General features: G+C 40.6%; 1 protein-coding gene across 1 annotated transcript; it reads right to left on the reverse strand.

Moving 5' to 3' along the window:
- Positions 1 to 446: 446 nt before the first annotated feature.
- Positions 447 to 16,511, reverse strand: LOC137016976 (uncharacterized). Its single transcript, XM_067380837.1, has 8 exons — positions 16,451 to 16,511; positions 15,784 to 16,107; positions 9,854 to 10,174; positions 2,221 to 2,334; positions 1,498 to 1,587; positions 1,277 to 1,305; positions 1,017 to 1,082; positions 447 to 875 (listed from the first exon to the last, which is right to left on the reverse strand). The coding sequence occupies exons 1-8, from the start codon at positions 16,509 to 16,511 to the stop codon at positions 756 to 758; spliced, it is 1,125 nt and encodes a 374-aa protein (XP_067236938.1). The 3' UTR covers positions 447 to 755.
- Positions 16,512 to 20,214: the final 3,703 nt, after the last annotated feature.

Genomic DNA, 20,214 nt, shown 5'->3' on the forward strand with positions numbered 1-20,214 from the left:
CACTGACGTTCTGAGTTTCCCCGGACCCCTGGTTGAGGACCAGTCCCTTATGAAAATTAAACATGGTTTATGATAGTAAAAGTGTAATAACCATGTTGTTGTTTTTTTATTAAAAAAATACCATGGTTAAACTATGGTTAGTGTAGCAAACCCCTGGTTGATTTGTGAGCATGTTTTTTATATTAACCATGGTTTATTTTTGGAAGTGTGAACAGAGGTTTCTGTGTCTCGTCTACAGAGTCTGCTCAAGAAAATATGTGTAATGATGGAAAATATATTTCACCATAAAAACATGTTTGACATTGACTATTTTATTATTGACAAAATATCATATTGTGATGAACGCTTACATCAAATATACATCAAATGCATCAAAAATACATAAAATAGCTTTGTCTGTTCTCATAATTAGTGCAAGCTGACAGTTAATTAACTGCTGGAGAAAATACATGATTTAATGAGAATGATGTAAGAGAGTAAAAGTGTCGTCATTTTCTAGACTTTGTCCAAACCTGCAGCTCTGAATGAATAATAAAGACATTAGCATTAACTGATCAACAAGCAGACAGAAACTATACAAAAAACATGCTGAACTGAGAAAAATAAGCAATAACTACAAATAAATCAGAGCATCACTTGGGTTTGTTTGTGAACATGTAAAAGACATTGAAAGTATTTATAATGGCACTGAATGACACCATTAGGACTCAGTTCTATTAGATTCATATTCTTCTGCTCATGTGGTTTTTGTGTCATTATTTGACTGATTTGTGATGGTTCTTGTTCACAGAGGCATAAAGTTCACTGCAGTTTTCCTGAGATCCAGCTTTTGCTCCTCTGATGGAAGCAGAAGTCACTTTATCATCACAGCGAACCTGAATGAACATCACAGTTATTGTTTCAACACACAATTATTACAGCATGATGTTTGAGCTCAATTCATGACACAAATTCAGAAGAAAACACGAACTATCATGTTGAGAGAAGCTGGACAACATCAAGGAAGTGTTTCTCACCTTGTTCTTATGGTCTTGGTTTTTACTGTACGCAGTGACCTCAGAATAAGTCACATGATCATCTGTCTGCTCAGGGTCAAATATACACAAATATTCAGAAATGATTGAAAAGATTATATAATGGACCAGTTAGTGTATTTGTACTGTTTCTGAAGTCACAGACAAGAATAAAAATGATGGAACCAATGAATATGAGTCTGACATTTCAGGATCAGAGCTTATAAACTCTAATAACTCATGGATCGACCTATAATACTCACCTCAGAGTCATCAGTTCCTCTTCTGTTATCTGAAACATAACGTCAAGAAAATATTGATGATCAAACACAAACCAAATACACAATACAGTTTCAAACACATAATATTTGGAGGAATTTTAGTGCTGTAGAATTACAGCAATACTGTCTAAATTACATATTTATTTTATCAGATGTTTTGGACTTTTTGTCTGTTATAAATATGAGAAACTGTAAAAACTCACCGTCTCTTTTTCTGCGAATCATCCAGAGAATAAGAGCAGGAAGGAGAACAGCGAATGAAGCGACAACAATCACAATCACAGAGAGAGAGACTATAGAGAGACACATTCAGAATTACTGTGTTTAAATAAATATATAAAAATAATTACAAATAAAATTAATTGACACATTTAATATCATAATAATCCTCATTTAAAAACTGATACTTGAAAATTTGTGATGAGGACTTTTGGAATTTCAGTAACTTTATCACAGCTGTGATCGTCCTACTGTTGTCAATTCATGGATCTGTAGCTAAAAAGTGTTTATTATATTAAAGTTTCCACCAACAAAAACTGTCAATTGCACTGTACAGAACAACTGATCGAGCAACAGCATGAACACTGAAACACAGCAATATACTGACATCTTCTGAGGTCATTTTCTCTATATAATTTTTTAGGACTGTCTCAATGAAAATGATGCCTCTTTGACATTAATAGAGTTACTTTTCACATGACATTAGTTTTCATGTTTCTGGATTGTTGGTGATGTGTGAGAGAATGTGAAATGAGAATGTGATGTGGATTACAAATGAAACATGTCTCGAGTCAAAGCTTGTGATCAGATGAAGATTCAGTTCATTTAGATACTGATTCCAGAAATGAGTATGTCCTGTAAGAGCTGGTGTGAACCGCTAAAGTGAGAGACTGATGATGTGTGGTAGTGATCATGTGATCATGAACCTTGTGTAGGAGCTGCTGCTGTAGTTTGGCTTGATTTCTTCTCAGAGTTTGAGCTGCTGACTGGAATCAGTGTTGTTGAATCCACTGCAGAAGATGAATGTTCAGATGCTTCATCTGTAGGACATTAACATCATGATTTAGACTAGCAATAGTTAGAGGGAACTTGCACTGCATTGTCATGACTACACTTTTGGGAACACAAGCATCTGAAGCACATGTGAATCTCGAGGGCTGCCTGGGCATGCTCCTCTCCAAAACAAGCACGGGATGCAACACTCGCTTTCTGTTGCGGCCTGTGTGAGGAGCTCATACTCAGCTGGGACCTGAGAGTGGCCGGGAAGGAACTTTTGTAATGCCGCTGTCTGTTACTTGGCTTCCTGAAACCTCTCGACAACTGTGTTAACAGAGTCGCTGAAGCAGCCAGGAGGTGTGAGAGAGGCATCCAAAAGAAAAGATCTATCACGGTCTTTCATATCAGCAAAGTTGTGCCATAAATGCCTCTCCATGGCTACTAGGGCTGCCATAGACCACCCGATTGACTTGGCGGTCTCCTTGGTAGCCCGGAGAGATAAATCGGTTGCTTTACGAAGCTCAACAAAAGCCTCGCAACTGACTTCCCCATCCTCATCAAGATTCTTTTGAAGTGTCTTAGTGGATAACTTTTGGTCTTTTAGAGAAGATGCAGACTCGCAATAGATAGCTCGCAAGCGTCTCTTCCACCTGAGGCATCTCCCTATAACCATGCCTTTTCAGCTCTAATGTATTGCTGTAATTAGATAATTGTGGTGGAGTCACAACCTCAACCAGCTCCTCATAAGCTTGTGTGTGAGGTGGCGAGTTCATCGATACTAGCAATGCCTGATTCCTCAGAACTAGAATGTTGCAGTACTGGTGCTTCACCAGGTGGAAGAAACCACAGAGTATGCTTACGCCTCCTGAAATGAAGCGCTGGGTCCTGCAGGTAAAGGTAGAGATCTAACTCCTCTGCAAGATCCAGGGAGCGTAGCGTCTTGAGAGACAGCTGTTCACAATGCTTGCAGCCAGCCCCCTCGAGGGCTGCCTGGGCATGCTCCTCTCCCAAACAAACAACACAAACTTGTTTGTATCCCCACCTGTAATGTAACGAGGGCAGGGAGTAACACACTGTCACAAATAAGACGCACACTTTCACAGAGAGAGCTTACTGAAGACACAGAAGACACTGTTTGATTCAGGTGTGCTTTATAGTTTCCTGGTCATGACGTCACCTGCCTATGATGTTCCATCACACTAGGGCTGGGCGATATATCGAATGCTTTTGTCACGCGCATTTCGTCAGTAAAGCCGGTTCCCTGATTGCCGCTAAAACGCCATCACCTGCTTTCAAATGAAGCGGCATTTAATAGACTTTTTTTTTTTTTTTAAAGAACAAGACAATTTTTCAATCAAATGACCAGGAACTTTACAATAAATGCAAACACTGTCATCAGAAGAAAGTTGTATTGTTTGATGACTTTCGAGAGGATAAAACTGATGGAACAACAGGAGTTTGATCCCACGATTTCTCTTTATACATCACTTTATGTATTAAAACAAAGTCATCAGCTAAAGTATCAGCTTTGTGGAGTGTCAAGTTTGTTCATTTATATACATCAGGGATGGGCAACTGGCGGCCCGCCATATCTTTAAATACGCTGAACCACTCGGGTGATCAATTTTAAAAACTATTGCGTTACTAAGGCAACGACTGAAGAGCTCTGTTATAGCCCACAGTGGAAAATTAAACCATATCTGTACCGGCCGGCTCAGAACGGAATGGAACGGTAAAGCAAAGAGAACGGTTTAACTTCACGGCAGAAAATTCAACAGCATCCAGAGTGGTGAGCCTTCTTACAAATCCTCCCGGAAATGAGAAGTATACAGCACTTAAAGCCCACCTGTTGAAAACGTTTGAACTGTCGGACGCTAAGAGAGCCAGCAGGCTTTTCTCACTTCAAGGACTGGGTGACAGCAAACCGTCTGAGCTCATGGACCATATGCTGGATCTTTTGGGCGAACACAGACCTGATTTTCTTTTCATCCAGCTTTTCCTGCATCAGCTGCCTTCCCAAGTGAGAGCTGCATTAGCCAATACCACAATCACTGACTGTTGTAGACTAGATGAAGAGGCTGATAAATTTTTCCTGGCGGGTCAGGGACATTGTGCGGCTGCACTTTTTCCCATGCACATCTCTTTGGTGACGGGGGACGACTCCACACTCATTGCTGCGCACCACTTCTCGTCGGCAGTAGTCTTCTGGCAGCCAACAGCCCTCAGGATTGTGTTTCTATCATGCAAAGTTTGGAACCAAGGCTAACAAATGCCATCCACCATGCAGTTTCAGTGTTTCGGGAAATGCCAGGGCCGGCGCTCAGTAGTGGCCATGAGTGTCGGCCATGTTGGCAGGCTGCTTTTCATCCGTTTTCGGTGCGACACGGGAGCACAAAGGAGCATCCTGCCTGCATCCCGTTTGGACATGGTAACTGACAGCCACGGCCCCCCTATGGAAGCTGCCAACAGTAGCCCCATCCGCACATATGGAATGAGGTATGTCAAATTGTGTTTCGGAGGACAGCATTTCGGTTGGGACTTTGTTACTGCAAAGGTTGCCGTTCCCCTCTTTGGCGCTGATTTTTTGTGTGCACATGGACTGTTGGTGGATGTAAAGAACCGCTGTCTGATTGATGCTGTCACGTTTTGTTCTTATACGTGCACGCTCAGTGAGGCAGACTCCATACGATTGTCTAGCATGCTCTCAGCTTCCGATGATTTCCAATGTCTACTGGCCAGTTTCCCAGCCCTCAGCCCACTTTCTCTGCATCTACTGTAAAACATGGTGTAGAGCACCATCTCACTACTACTGGTCCACCTGTCTACGCCCGTGCTTGGCGCCTTGACCCGACCAAGCTTGCCGTTGCAAAGGCTGAGTTTGCAAACATGGAATGCCTGGGCATAGTACGCCGATCCGACAGCCCGTGGGCATCACCCCTCCACATCGTCCCCAAACCTGGCGGCGACTGGCGCCAGTGTGGTGACTACCGGCGGCTTAATGAGGCGACGGCACCTGACCGATACCCAGTCCCGAACATACAGGATTTTTCAGCACACCTGGCTGGCAAGGTGATTTTTTTCCAAAGTGGACCTCGTCCGGGGATATCATCAGGTGCCAGTACACCCACTGGACATTCCCAAAACAGCAGTGACCACGGTGTTTGGTCTGTTTGAGTTCCTGCGCATGCCGTTCAGCCTTAAAAATGCCGCCCAATCTTTCCAGCGCCTCATGGACTCTGTTTTGTGGGAGCTGCCTTTCCTTTTTGTGTACTTGGATGACATCCTGGTAGCGAGCACGTCCAAGTCTCAGCACCTGACGCACCTCCGAACCCTTTTTGAGCGGCTTAGCCACCATGGACTAATTGTCAACTCCACCAAGTGCCAGCTCGGTCTCTCCACCATCAACTTCCTATGACACAGAGTCACTAAGGATAGGGCAGTTCCTCTCTTATCAAAGGTGCAGGCAGTCATCCAGTTCCCAAGCCCACTCACTGTCAAATCTCTGCAGGAGTTCCTCAGCATGGTGAATTTTTATCACTGCTTCATCCCTCGAGCCGCTCAGCTCATGGGGCCCTTGCACGGGGCCTTGAAAGGTAAACCCAAACATGCTGTGGACTGGACTGAGAGCAGAGTCAAGGCTTTTGATGCCACTAATGCAGCATTAGCGAACGCCACCATGCTGGCACATCCTTCTCCTACAGCCCCCATCGCCATCACCTCAGATGCCTCTGATTATGCTGTCGGTGCTGTTTACGAGCAGTGGGTAGGTGGGACCTTGCAGCCACTGGCTTTCTTTAGCCATCAGCTGCGCCCTTGTGAGCGGAAGTACAGCACTTTCGACCGGGAGCTGCTGGGTCTCTACCTCGCCATTAGACACTTTCATTCTCTGCTGGAAGGCCGACACTTCACTGTTTTTGTGGACCACAAGCCGCTGACTTTTGCCATGGCCAAGGTGGCTGAGCCATGGTCCGCCCGCCAGCAACGGCATCTGTCTTCCATTTCAGAGTTCACCACAGACTTGCAGCACGTTGCCGGTAAGAGCAACCACGTGGTGGATTGCCTATCACGGGCTGTGGCAGGGGCAGTCCATCTTGGTTTGGATTACAACCGCATGGCCGCGACTCAGACAACAGACTCAGATGTGCAACATCTGAAAACCTCGACTACAGGGCTGCAGATCGAGGACATGGTTTTTGGCAATGCTGGCACAACGCTCCTGTGTGACATCTCCACAGGTAGTCCTCGGCTTATTGTTCCCTCGGGGTGGAGGCGTCAAGTTTTTGATGCCATCCATAGTCTCTCCCACCCAGGTGCAAAAGCTTCACAGAGGCTTGTTTCAGCAAAGTTTGTGTGGCACGACCTCAAGAAGGACGTTAGGGACTGGGCTAACACCTGTGTTGAGTGCCAACGGGCCAAAGTTCACCGCCACACTAAAGCCCTGTTAGAACCGTTCCCGGTTCCTAAGAGGCGTTTTGACCACGTAAACGTGGACCTGGTTGGTCCTCTGCCCTCCTCTCAAGGTTTTACATATCTGTTAACCATGGTTGACAGGACCACCCACTGGCCAGGCTGTGCCACTGACATCGGTGGCATCAGTCACATTTATTGGCACCTGGATTGCCCACTTCGGCACCCCTTCGGACATTTCCTCTGACCGAGGCACGCAGTTCACGTCCGAGCTTTGGGACGCTGTCGCACAGAGCCTCGGAATGAGACTCCACCGCACAACTGCATATCACCCGCAGGGTAATGGACTCTGTGAACGTTTTCATAGATCGATGAAGGCTGCCCTGCATGCCAGCCTCAAAGACAGCAACTGGGTCGACAAGCTCCTGTGGGTGATGCTGGGTATCAGGACCTTCAGTCCTCGTCCGCGGAGTTTGTTTATGGACAGCCGCTGTGAGTACCAGGGGATTTTGTCCCTAGCACCACGATTCCCTGGTCTGCTACTCTCCACCGGTCTACTCTACTGGATAATGCAAGGCTTTTTGCACCTGTCCCTACTTCCTGTCACGGCCTACCTCAATCGCACATCCCCGCTGGACTTCAAACAGCCGACTATGTCTTCATTTGCCACATTGCCCACAGGGGACCGCTACGCCCGCCCTACGAGGGCCCATTCTGGGTTCTGGAGACAGGGGACAAACACTTTGTGGTGGACAGGGGTGGTAAACCGGAGCGACTCTCCATTGACCGCCTTAAAGCGGCTCATTTGGACGTGGCCAGGCGTGGATGAGAACAGTTAGTCCATGCGTTCATGACCTCAAGGCTAGATTACTGTAACGCTCTACTGGGTGGTTGTTCCTTACGCTTGATAAATAAACTACAGCTCGTACAAAATGCAGCAGCTAGAGTTCTTACTAGAACTAGGAAGTACGACCATATTAGCCCAGTTCTGTCATCACTTCATTGGCTTCCTGTTAAACATCGTATAGATTTTAAAATTGCTAATTACTTACAAAGCACTTGTAAGACTTGATTTTCCTGCTAGACAAAAACTGAGATCAAGCATCCTGCAATAAAGCAAACTCATCTGGAGAGAATATCTTAAAGGAATAGCAAGTTGTATGGAAGTGGCTAAATTAAATACACTTTTGTTTGAGTGAGCAGTTAAAGGTATTAGCCAACTAATTACACTCTAAGACGAAGATCAGACTGGCGAGTTTATGTCCATGAGTTTACCGCAAATCCCGGGGTGAGTATCTCTGTGCGGCATCGGGTCCTTGATGAACAAATAATTGAAATATGGGATACCCAGAATCATCAATTATCTAAATTAATACATAATAATGATTAATTTCTAATTGGAAACACAACCTAAGAGTAATAATCATTTGAAATTGGAGTCATATTAAATGAGTGAAATTAAGTGAACTTCACAGGGGAGCTGAAGAGACATACACGCGTTAACTTTCGCCCAGGCTGTCGGATTCCATTTTAGGGCCAGTGGGGGGTTCCTTACAAAGCACTAAATGGTTTAACTCCCCAGTACCTGAGCAAGCTTTTAAAGCATTATAGTCCTTCACGTCTAATGTGATCTCAGAACTCCTTCCCTTTCCTTTCCCTATGTAGAGATAAAACGTTATCAAAATTATTCCAGTTCGCATAGATACGCGGACACAACTAATTTTTCTGTATTATGCGGACCAGTCAAGTAATTTGGCAAATATCACTTATTTTTTTTTTTTTTTTTTTTTAAAAAAGACCAAGCTTCTGCACAAATACACACTCAAACATACAAACCTATAGACTAAACATGTAAATGAACGACAAGAATGCATTAAAGGTATTCAGTTTTCAGTGGGAAAGGTGTCATTTGAGCGACCCCTAAAGTTTTTACAAAGGAAGTGATTCAATCAAAAACCAACTTTAGCTCGATAATAATTTTCCTGTTGTCACTGTGAAGCTGCTTTGAAACAATATGTATTGTGAAAAGCGATATATAAATGAAGATGACTTGACTTGACTTTGTCACCATCTCTGTTTGAAACCTGCAGTTGCACTAATTTGCAGAATTACCTTTACGTGGGTTGTGCTTTGGCACGGCTCCTCAGCACGGATGAATCTAATGTTTTGAGGTGCAGCTGCAGCTATGTGTTGGTGCTGTCAGTCAATGCACCAGTGTGGATCTTCACTGTACATACATAGTCATATCAGATTCTACATCTTTTATATATGTTCAAAATAAGAAATTTTACCAGAAAATGTCATCTGAATAAGTAACATTGTTCTGCCCAACTGAAAAAACGTTTTACAATAAATCAAGGACCTTCAAGCTCTGTTTATTTCCCCTCCCTGCTTGGAATTTGCTCCTGGGAGGGTGAAGGCTATCTTCCACCCTATATCTGGCTACATACCCTCTAATGTGCCTAGATCTACCATTCTTCATGACTTTCATACTCTACAGCATGTATTGGCAGAAGGGGAGGGACTTCATTTACTCTGCCCTGTTCAGTTTTATGTTCAAAGATCTTCTCGCTGGAGGAAATCAGATCCTCGGGATCCCCGGCCTCCAAGCAAACAGCAACTGGATTGTCGAGGCAATTTCTTTGGCCGGCCAGGTGTACAGTGTGCCCTCACCTCTAGCCATAAGAGCTTATTCAACTAGAAGCATGGTGTCTTCTAAAGCTCTGCTCTTGGGGATCTTCTTGCAAGACTTATGTGATGCGGCGGGCTACCCTGCATACTTTCATGAGATTTTATAGTCTGCATCCTAAGCTGTGCCTGGACAGTTTCACACTAGGACAGACAGCACTTGGCATGGCACCTTGGGCACTGCATTGCCCAAAATGTTATCATGATGATGCAGCATGAGTTCCCTAAAAAGGGAACGTCTTGGGTTACGACTGTATCCCTTATTCCCTGAGAAGAGATTGAGATGCTGCATCCCTTTACTATGCCTTCGTATACCTTTTCAACCTTTTAGAAGCTGACCAGGATTGGTCTAGTTTCACATGTTTCAGATACTTGCACGCTGAGGGTGTTCCCCAAACTGTCAATTCACTGTCCTGTTCCCTTCTCAAGGAACAAAAGTTACAGACATAACACAAGTCATTTTCTCACCTGAATACTTGAGCGTGTATCTGACTGAGGTCTTGAGTTGATTTTTGAGAGTAAGCTGACATCTCCACTCTCTGTTGTCATCTTCATTCAGGAGTGTTGTAGTCAGAGTGATGTTACAGTGATCTGATGAGAATAATATCTGATATCTGGAGTCTGTCTTCAGATCAACACCAGTCTGATTCACCCACAACAGCTGAAGTCCCTCAGAACGAACCCAAACATCACAGGAGAATCCAGAATATGAATACAACTGACAGGAGAGAGTCACAGAGCGACCTGGACTGATCTCAGTCTGTGAGGATGATGATGATGATCGAGAAACTGAAATTTAACACAAAACACAAAACACAGATGCTTCAATAATCATGTAAGATTAAAGACAAATACAGTGGTGTGAAAAAGTGCTGATTTTTAATTTTTTAGTATTTACACTTTTAGAGCCCGGTACGTCACACAGGAGAAAAAAAACAAAAAAAAACAATCCATGTCGACGGTTTTGCAATCCGTTCCCTCAGTTTACCCACGGAATAATAAACAGTACCCACAAATTTCAAATCTGTGCGCTCACAAACACATTCTGCTGCAGATGGCTGTAATCCATCAGAATGTCATGGGAGATATAAAAGGGATTGAAAAGCTCTGGCTTCTTTATTGTTTATTTATTAAAGACAGAGTCCAGAATGACCCTCCTCTTCCCCACCCTCTCTCAAACAAAACAGATGAGCGAATCTCACAAATAATGCCAAGAAATATTTTTACTCCAAAAACCAAAAGATAAATTCAATGCAAAAATTATTTTTTAAAAGAAATTTAACCATGTAAACCGTGCTCACAAATTTTTAAACTGTTTCCTCAGTTTAACAAATCGTGCCCACGGATTAATAAACCGTACCCACAAATTTCAAATCCGTGCGCTCAGATTTTGCAAACTGTACCCTCAGTTTTTAAATCCGTTCCCACAAATTCATAATCTGTGCACATGCTTTCACAATCCTTTCCCAGGGGTTTGCAAAAACTGTACTCACAGATTCATTATAGAAGAAGAACAGCAAACTCCCTCAGGTGAAAAAATATTATAGTAAATATGATAGTGTTTTTGAACCATACTATAGTAAATTGTAGTATACTGTATATGTTATAGTATTTGCAATACTTTGTTAATGAATGCTACAGCATAATGTAGTATTAACTATAGTAAACTGTAATAAATACTGTAGTATACTTTAGTTTTTACTACAGTAAACTGTAATGTATATTGTAGAATAATATACCCTAAAGTTGTAGAAAACTTAGTACAATATTGGGTAAAGTAATTTGTTTATATTACTAGTTGTTATATTATCACAGCAACTATAGAATTACCACAATAAATTAATTCAGGTACTTTACTATATATGGTTCAAAAACACTATAGTATTTACAATGAATTACTATTTTTTTCACCTGGGCCAGGCAAGTGTTAATGAATCTTTGTTTTATTGTGTATTATTCATCAAATTATATTAACTGCAGTGATTCTCTATCAACGAGTAGCGGAATACAAGATTTAATAAGAATTATGTGCGTCAAAATCTTTTATTTGTGATAATCTTAGCACTTTTTTAGGCAATTATTATTGCCTAATAAACCTGGCATTGTGTATTATGACTGACTCTTTCATTTCTTTGTTCCTCTTTTCTTCTTCTAAATGCAACAATAGGTACATAATAATAATAACTACAACAACAATTATTATTTATTGTATTTACTTTTTAAATGTAGCCTATTTATTTATAAATTATTTTTAATTTATGACTATAAATGAGTGCACTTAAGACAGTATGTTTATCATAAAATAATTAATGAATGCTTTATTTAAAAAAAAAAAAAAATCAGTGAGTACAGTTTTTACAAGCCTGTGGAATGGATTGTGAAAGCGTGCACACGGATTTGAATTTGTCGGTACTGTTTATTAATCCTTGGGCAAGATTTGAGGGAAACTGAGGGAACAGTTTAAGAATTTGTGAGCACTGTTTATAAACTGAGGGAACGGATTGCAAAACTGTCGGCACAGATTGTTTTTTTTTTCTCCTATAGGTGACGTGCCGGGCTCTGTACACTTTAATGTTTCAGATCATCAAACAAATTTAAATATGAATCAAAGATAACACAAGTAAACACAACATATAGTTTTTAAATGAAGGTTTTTATTATGAAGGGAAAACAAAATCCAAACCCACATAGCCCTGTGTGAAAAAGTGCTTGACCCTCGCTGTTAAAACATAACTTAACTGTGGTTTATCACACCTGAGTTCAGTTTCTCTAGCCACACCCAGGCCTGATTACTGCCACACCTGTTCACAATCAAGAAATCACTTAAATAGGACCTGCCTGACAAAGTGAAGTAGACCAAAAGATCCTCAAAAGCTACACATCATGTTGAGATCCAAAGAAATTCAGGAACAAATGAGAAAGAAAGTCATTGAGATCTATCCGTCTGGAAAAGGTTATAAAGCCATTTCTAAAGCTTTGGGACTCCAATGAACCACAGTGAGAACCTTCTCAAGAGTGGCCAGCTGACCAAAATTACCCCAAGAGCACAGCAACGACTCATCCAAGAGGTCACAAAAGACCCCACATCAACATCCAAAGAACTGCAGGCCTCACTTGCCTCAGTTAAGGTCAGTGTTCATGACTCCACCATAAGAAAGAGACTGGGCAAAAATGGCCTGCATGGCAGAGTAACAAGACGAAAACCACTGCTGAGCAAAAAGAACATAAAGGCTCGTCTCAGTTTTGCCAGAAAACATCTTGATGATCCCCAAGACATTTGGGAAAATACTCTGTGGACTGACGAGACAAAAGTTGAACTTTTTGGAAGGTGTGTGTCCCATTACGTCTGGCGTAAAAGTAACGCAGCATTTCAGAAAAACAACATCATACCAACAGTAAAATATGGTGGTGGTAGTGTGATGGTCTAGGGCTCTTTTGCTGCTTCAGGACCTGGAAGACGTGCTGTGATAAATGGAACCATGAATTCTGCTGTCTACCAAAAAATCCTGAAGGACAATGTCTGACCATCTGTTCGTGACCTCAAGCTGAAGCAAACTTGGGTTCTGCAGCAGGACAATGATTCAAAACACACCAGCAAGTCCACCTCTGAATGGCTGAAGAAAAACAAAATGAAGACTTTGGAGTGGCCTAGTCAAAGTCCTGACCTCAATCCTATTGAGATGCTGTGGCATGACCTTAAAAAGGCGGTTCATACTCGAAAACCCTCCAATGTGGCTGAATTACAACAATTCTGCAAAGACGAGTGGGCCAAAACCCCTCTACAGCGCTGTAATAGACTCATTGCAAGTTATCGCAAACGCTTGATTGCAGTTGTTGCTGCTAAGGGTGGCTCAAACAGCTATTAGGTTTAGGGGTCAATCACTTTTTCACACAGGGCCATGTGGGTTTGGATTTTTTTTCCCCTTCATAATAAAAACCTTAATTTAAAAACTGCATGTTGTGTTTACTTGTGTTATCTTTGATTCATGTTTAAATTTGTTTGATGATCTGAAACATTAAAGCTGCAGTAGGGAGTTTTTAGAAAACGTTGACTTAGCCTGAAAATTTGAACAAGCACAACTCACAGGTCACTCCCCCTTGCTCTCTGCTGCGCTACAGCCCTCCCTCCACAGCTCCTCCCCCATCACAATGGAGCCTGCCGTGAACGCGCAGGCTAGTAAGCAAGCAAGCAGGACCGATGACGGCGGATAAACAGTTATAGCGCATTCACTGATACGGACGAAACATCAACAATATGATTTACACTGACTATGGCCTGCCCATACTTTGACTACAAACTTGGTCCTCAAAAACATTACGTATTTTGCAATACATGTAATGTAACTATATATGACGTATATGCACTATTTCTATAAGTAATAAATAGCTAGTAAGATAATATAACGGTAACTAACGTTACAGTATGCAAGTAATTATTCTATCGATATGTAATGCTAAATAAGGTTTGCTAGTACATTATTTCAGCAACATGACAAGCCAGTGAATTAGTAGGTTTCAATAGTTGCTTTGCACAGTGCGTGACATTTTATCTGTATGTTATGCGGCTAGAGTTTTGACACTAGGCGTTTCTCAAAACAAAGTTCACTAAGTTCGGACTCGCGTCCTTGGTAGTTAGGACTTGGCAAGTTCGACTCCGGAGAACGAACACAAGTCCGGTGATTCTGCAAATGGAACAGCAGCGTAACTTGATAACGTCACTCAGCTCGCGCTGGCTTCTCTGGTTATCTCTGTATGTATAGTTTAGCCAAGAATAAAACAAAATTTGTTATCAAACCACTCTGCCTCTTTTCGTTTTATTTAAAGAAACAAACAAAAACATATTAATAGCCTCAGGCAACGAGTGATTAATTATCTGCAATGTCTGCTTATATTTATAACAAAGCGAAATATTAAACAACCCTGCCTCTTTTCGTTTACATTTCAAACATATTAAATGTAATACTATTTGTGCATACTCTGATTATCTTTACTGTAATGAAATGAAATAGGCTTTAACATAAAACACAACCTTCTCTTTTTGTTAAATGTCAGTTTTAATGTTCAATAATAGCCATTATAAAATGTATAAAAATATACAATAAGAAATAAAGCAAACAATTCAGTCAAGCGTACAAAATCAGCGCTTTAGTATGATACAAAAGTTAAATAGCCATATATAAATTTATGAAACGTCACGTTGCCCTCAGCCAAATGGAGCCAGCGGCAAACGTCAGAAGGATTAGCCGAGGTAAGGCTGCTCTCATGAGCGCTGAGCGTCCGGTGATCGCCTGGATCTCACAACTCCGACAACGTCAGATCAAATTTTCAGAAAGGCGCAATCTTTATCAATTAACCACAAATTTGAGCTTTAAACCAGCACATTCTCGCCTGAAAAACTCTTAAAACTGCATATCGTGACATAATAAAGCCCGATCACACGAAAATGCATATCAATAGTACGAGTTTGTAATCTCGTAGAATATATACGCCAAAATGAGTTTTTCGCGTGCATATGATACGCACTTTACGGGGTATTATACGGACGAAACTGGATTGTTTGTCCGCCATAAGCAAAGCTGCTGCACACCGGTAATCTTGAATTTGAACGCCTGTACGCGCTGTGCACTATGGCTGTGCTGCATGACAGGAGTGTGATCAGCGCGCACACGAGCTTGATTGACACTGCTAAGACACTCCTCCTGGCTCTGATTGGTTGTTTCTTACCAGGAGCGGTGTATTTCTGCAAATGGCAATAGGACCACTGGGAGGAGCCAGAGGAGCTTGATTTTTTCACAGATTATCTGTCTCATATTCTACTGTCAGGACATAATGACAGGTTTAACAAATGTGTAAAAAATACATTTTTACAAAAGTTACCTACTGCAGCTTTAAAGTGTGACAAACATGCAAAAAAAAATTAAAAATCAGGAAGGGTGTGACGGTCCTATTGGCCCGTTTTGCTTGTGGAGCGGGACTTATGAGGTATTCATCATGTGAAACACCTGCAGAATACAACATAAGAGTTTTGGTTCTCTGATTTGCCCCCTTCAGTTAACCTCTTGTTTTCGTTAGTTTTGGGTTGCTTTGTTGTGATTATTTGTTTGCTTTATGTATTAGTTTAGTTTGGGGCTTTAGGTTTGCAGGCCTGTTTGGTATGTTAGAAGGTTTATTATTTTCCGTTACTTACTTAGTTATTTACTTTTCCTTAGCAGTGCTTTCAATGTTAATTATTGTGATTTGTAAATTCAGTTTTGTTAATAAACATTTTTTGATTCACTTTCGATCTCGTTGCCTCCCTCATTTGTCGCGGCACTGAGCCGACTGTGACAAGGGGGCAAGCACTTTTTCACACCACTGTAATTGATTTTATGTAAATAAATACATAATCATAAACTTACCATGAAGAACATGCAGAGAAACACTCGCATCAGTTCCTTGTTTTCCTCCATTCACATATTGTCTGCAGAAGTAAGATCCAGAATCTACTTCTGTGATGTTCTTGATGTTCAGAGAGCAGTCAGACCCCAGACTCAGTCTCTCATGTCTCTCTGTGTCTTTATTCTTTATCCCTAATTCAATCAGTTTAACTGCTGCTGAACCTCTAAATCTGTTATAGTAGGTCCATGAAGTTGAGTTGCAGTCAGAAAGAGCATTATTACAGGACAGACGGACATTTTCACCAGAACTGATGAACACATGTTCATCATTCACTCCACTGGTACCTGAAACACAGTATATTTGAGTGATCGTTCTTATATATTAATAAATGTAGATATAAAACATACCAACATTAAAAGCAGAAGATGCAGATCATTCAGTATTTTTTCCCTCACTGAACACAAACATCACACTTTCCAGAATAAACATTTTTTTCTTTTTCAGAGAGCTGTTTGAATCATTCTTAAATATGACAATAATTGTTCATCATCAGATGGCAGTATCAGGAATAATACAGTTTGATCTGTATGAAACACGACACAACAAGAATAAACTGAGCATGTTCAAATCAACTCTTTCCAGACTAATTCCACTAAATGTCTTTAGAGAAAATCCAGATTTCTTTACCTGTGAGAAGTGAAGAGAGAATGATCAGTCCCAGCAGACACAGATCACACTGATCAGCCATTTTCTGTTTCTGTCAGTCTTTCTCTTCATTATATAGTTACAGCTCCTCCTTTAATCATCATCAGCTCCTCCTGTGGTTGAGAACTTCCTCTGATCTGAACTGAGTGTTTAGTCCTGACACTAAGATACAGCTCTGCATTTCACTGACAGTCACTAAAGTCGAGACAAGAAGTGATCAGAAAGATCTCTGCTGTGAAACTGTGTTTAATGTGAAAAGCTCTGGAACAGAAAGTGAGCTGAACTGGACAGTGTCATCCAGAAACCAGGATTGTGTTTGGCACTGAACAAAGTGCCGTGAATTAGTGACCAGATTCAGTGATCTCAGTGTCATTTTTGTCATTTACACAATCTTTTTGCATCACATCACTACCACAATTTTAAAAGGGTTTGTTATTTAGGTGAAGTATCTAGGTAACCAACTTATCTAACTAACCACCAACAAGTGAGTACTAAAAGCTATTTTAGTGCAATGCAGAAACAATCATACATTCCCAATTTCAAAAATAAAAACATGCTGTTTGAAATTTTGGAAACACTTTACAATACAAGGCTCTATGAATTCATTCATTCTTAACTAATGCACAGATAATCACGAGTTAATTTATGACTGTATGAAGAAATAAAACATTTATTAATGATTACTACAAAAATTCTGTCATTTATTACTCACCCTCGTACCGTTCCACACCGTAAGACCTGCGTTAATCTTCGGAACACAAATGACAAAAGGAATGACATTTCCTCTCTCAAGATCCATTAATGTACTAAAAACATATTTAAATCAGTTCATGTGAGTACAGTGGTTCAATATTAATATTATAAAGCCACGAGAATATTTTTGGTGCGCCAAAAAAGCAAAATAATGACTTGTATAGTGATGGCCGATTTCAAAACACTGCTTCAGGAAGCTTCGGAGCGTTATGAATCAGCGTGTCGAATCAGCGGTTCGGATCGCCAAAGTCACGTGATTTCAGCAGTTTGGCGGTTTGACAGAAGATCTGAATCATGATTCGATATGCTGATTTCTTGAGGGAAAAGTCATAGTTAATAGTGAATACATGTTACCTATGCTAAAGTGGTATAGTTATGTTATGACTTTACTGTTGAGGCACATGACTGTTAATTAACTTATTCAAAATTAATACAAAAAAACCATAACCAATAATATATTACTAATGTTTCCATTTGTGTGTTGCTCTGTTCACTGCCTTCACATTCACAGGTTTTAGTTCAATTTTATGAGTTTTTTTCAGGTGTGCACCATCAGGCTTTCACTAGGTCAAACGGCTACTAAGTTTGTGAAACCACAAATCCACATCCTTCAGAAGTGAAGCAGTTTAAATGAGCAGATGCATCAACATCACACTTCATCTACAGCTAGATTCCTCAGAGTAAGATAAATAATCTGTTATGTGTTCACACACAAACAAAATTACTATTTCATAAAGGTAAATGCTCTTATGGTTAAGCAGCATAATTTCCTAAATTAAATATTAAACATAAAAAAAGATTATTCTGTTTACTTAAAAGATAATATAAAAGCACACATTTACTTTTATCCCATAAAATCATAGGGTTTCATTTTTAAAACAGAACTACTGACTAAAAAAGCATCATTTGTTAAATTATAAATTGCCTTTATTGTTATCCAAACAAAGTTCATGGAACAACTTATGTTTTAAGAGTGTACAATTATGAAATAATCACATTTCTCTTTTTTTTTTACACTAGTACTCAGAGTTTGTGCTTGTGAAACCACAGACAGAGCAGATCTTTAGAGGTGTTCATGGGCTAAACTGCTTTACCTGATCTGATTCATCAACATCACACTTCAGATATAGATGCTTCTCTGAAAGATAAATACATTTCTGTGAACCAAAACTAGCTTCATAGTTCACATTAAATGATGTTCTGAACAAATGCATATAGATAATTTATTTTGTCTGCTTATCTGTATAAACCACCAATGGTCCTCCACCTGAACACCGATAAACCTCTAAAAGTTTAAATGCCCAAATTTGACCTAGGGCTATTTTTTTAAAAGGCTTGTGTAACTGGTTCACCAGGGTCTAGCCCCTCGTCACCAGAACAGGCACCCCAGGAACAAGATATTTCCACCCCTGTGCTAGCCAAAAGTACATGCTTCATTCGGGATCCTTCTGGATTCTCAAAAGTTAAAACAGAATTAGCACATTCAGCACATACAAAGTTTCAAATGATTCACATGGCAAACCTGAGTGTTCTTCCTACTATCAGTTTCAAGCTGAATATTGAACTTTTGCTTTAAGCATTGGAAATTCATTTTTCCAGTGGCCTTTAGCCTGGCAATAATTGCATAAATCTAATTCAGATACTTTTTAATACAATATGGGGACCCTGACTTTGAAAATGAACTGTGCAATTTAACAGACATTTCTGAGCTGCTAGACAAAGATTGATCTGTCTGATACACTATCTGTTTCCTCTGTTGATACGGCCAGTGTGTCAGCGTCTTCCTCCTAGAGCCCTGGCCCATGGGTGGAAAATGAGCCTAAAATACAAACTTAGCAATTACAGGTCAAAACTGTGATCAGCTGCTTGCCATAAAGTTGGTATGAACAGGATAAAAAGGAGGGGGAGATGGTGAAGACAGGAAAAACTCTCTAAAAAGGGCCAAACGAGGAGAGGTTAATTACTTACTGGATCATCCTGCAGGCCAGTCTGATGACACTCTGGAGGAGGAAAGACTCATATTGGTAGAGGAACTAAAGAAGAGGACTAAAAATGAGATCCTCATCAGACAGAAAATGAAAAGAGATTGAGGAAGTGGTGCCAGTGGTGTCTGAGGTGCTGGAACGATGGCCTGACCCGTTTCTTCTAAATGAGGTAAAAGTAATAGTCTTAAAGGTGCCATCGAATTGAAAATTGAATTTATCTTGGCATAGTTGAATAACAAGAGTTCAGTACATGGAAATGACATACAGTGAGTCTCAAACTCCATTGTTTCCTCCTTCTTATATAAATCTCATTTGTTTAAAAGACCTCAGAAGAACAGGCGAATCTCAACATAACACCGACTGTTACGTAACAGTCGGGATCATTAATATGTACGCCCCCAATATTTGCATATGCCAGCCCATGTTCAAGGCATTAGACAAGGGCAGCCAGTATTAACGTCTGGATCTGTGCACAGCTGAATCATCAGACTAGGTAAGCAAGCAAGAACAATAGTGAAAAATGGCAGATGGAGCAATAATAACTGACATGATCCATGATATCATGATATTTTTACTGATATTTGTAAATTGTCTTTCTAAATGTTTCGTTAGCATGTTGCTAATGTACTGTTAAATGAGGTTAAAGTTACCATCAGTTATTACTGTATTCACGGAGATCAGAGCCGTCGTTATTTTCATTATTAAACACTTGCAGTCTGTATAATTCATAAACACAACTTCATTCTTTATAAATCTCTCCAACAGTGTTTAGCTGAACACTATCAAAATTATTCAGAATCGAATGTTTGCAAACATCCACAAAATACATGCCATACTTACGTGATCTTATATGCTGCATCACCAACTGTTTGTAATGATCCAATTTGAGAGTTATATTTGCTGTGTGTAAATGCAATGTATTGTACGTGAACTTGTTAGGGGCGAGGAGCACAAGCACGAGCATGAGCATTTAAAGGCGTACACCGCCAACATTTTTTCTCCCACCCA

Source organism: Chanodichthys erythropterus, chromosome 3, assembly GCF_024489055.1.
Source record: "Chanodichthys erythropterus isolate Z2021 chromosome 3, ASM2448905v1, whole genome shotgun sequence".
Taxonomy (NCBI): Eukaryota; Metazoa; Chordata; class Actinopteri; order Cypriniformes; family Xenocyprididae; genus Chanodichthys; species Chanodichthys erythropterus.

Excerpts from the sequence above, each read along its gene's own strand:
- LOC137016976 (XM_067380837.1), bottom strand. The coding sequence starts at position 16,511 with ATGGCTGATCAGTGTGATCTGTGTCTGCTGGGACTGATCATTCTCTCT. Across the intron at positions 1,083-1,276 it reads GAGGAACTGATGACTCTGAG|ACAGATGATCATGTGACTTA; the intron begins GTGAGTATTATA and ends GACCCTGAGCAG. Across the intron at positions 876-1,016 it reads ACCAAGACCATAAGAACAAG|GTTCGCTGTGATGATAAAGT; the intron begins GTGAGAAACACT and ends ATGTTCATTCAG.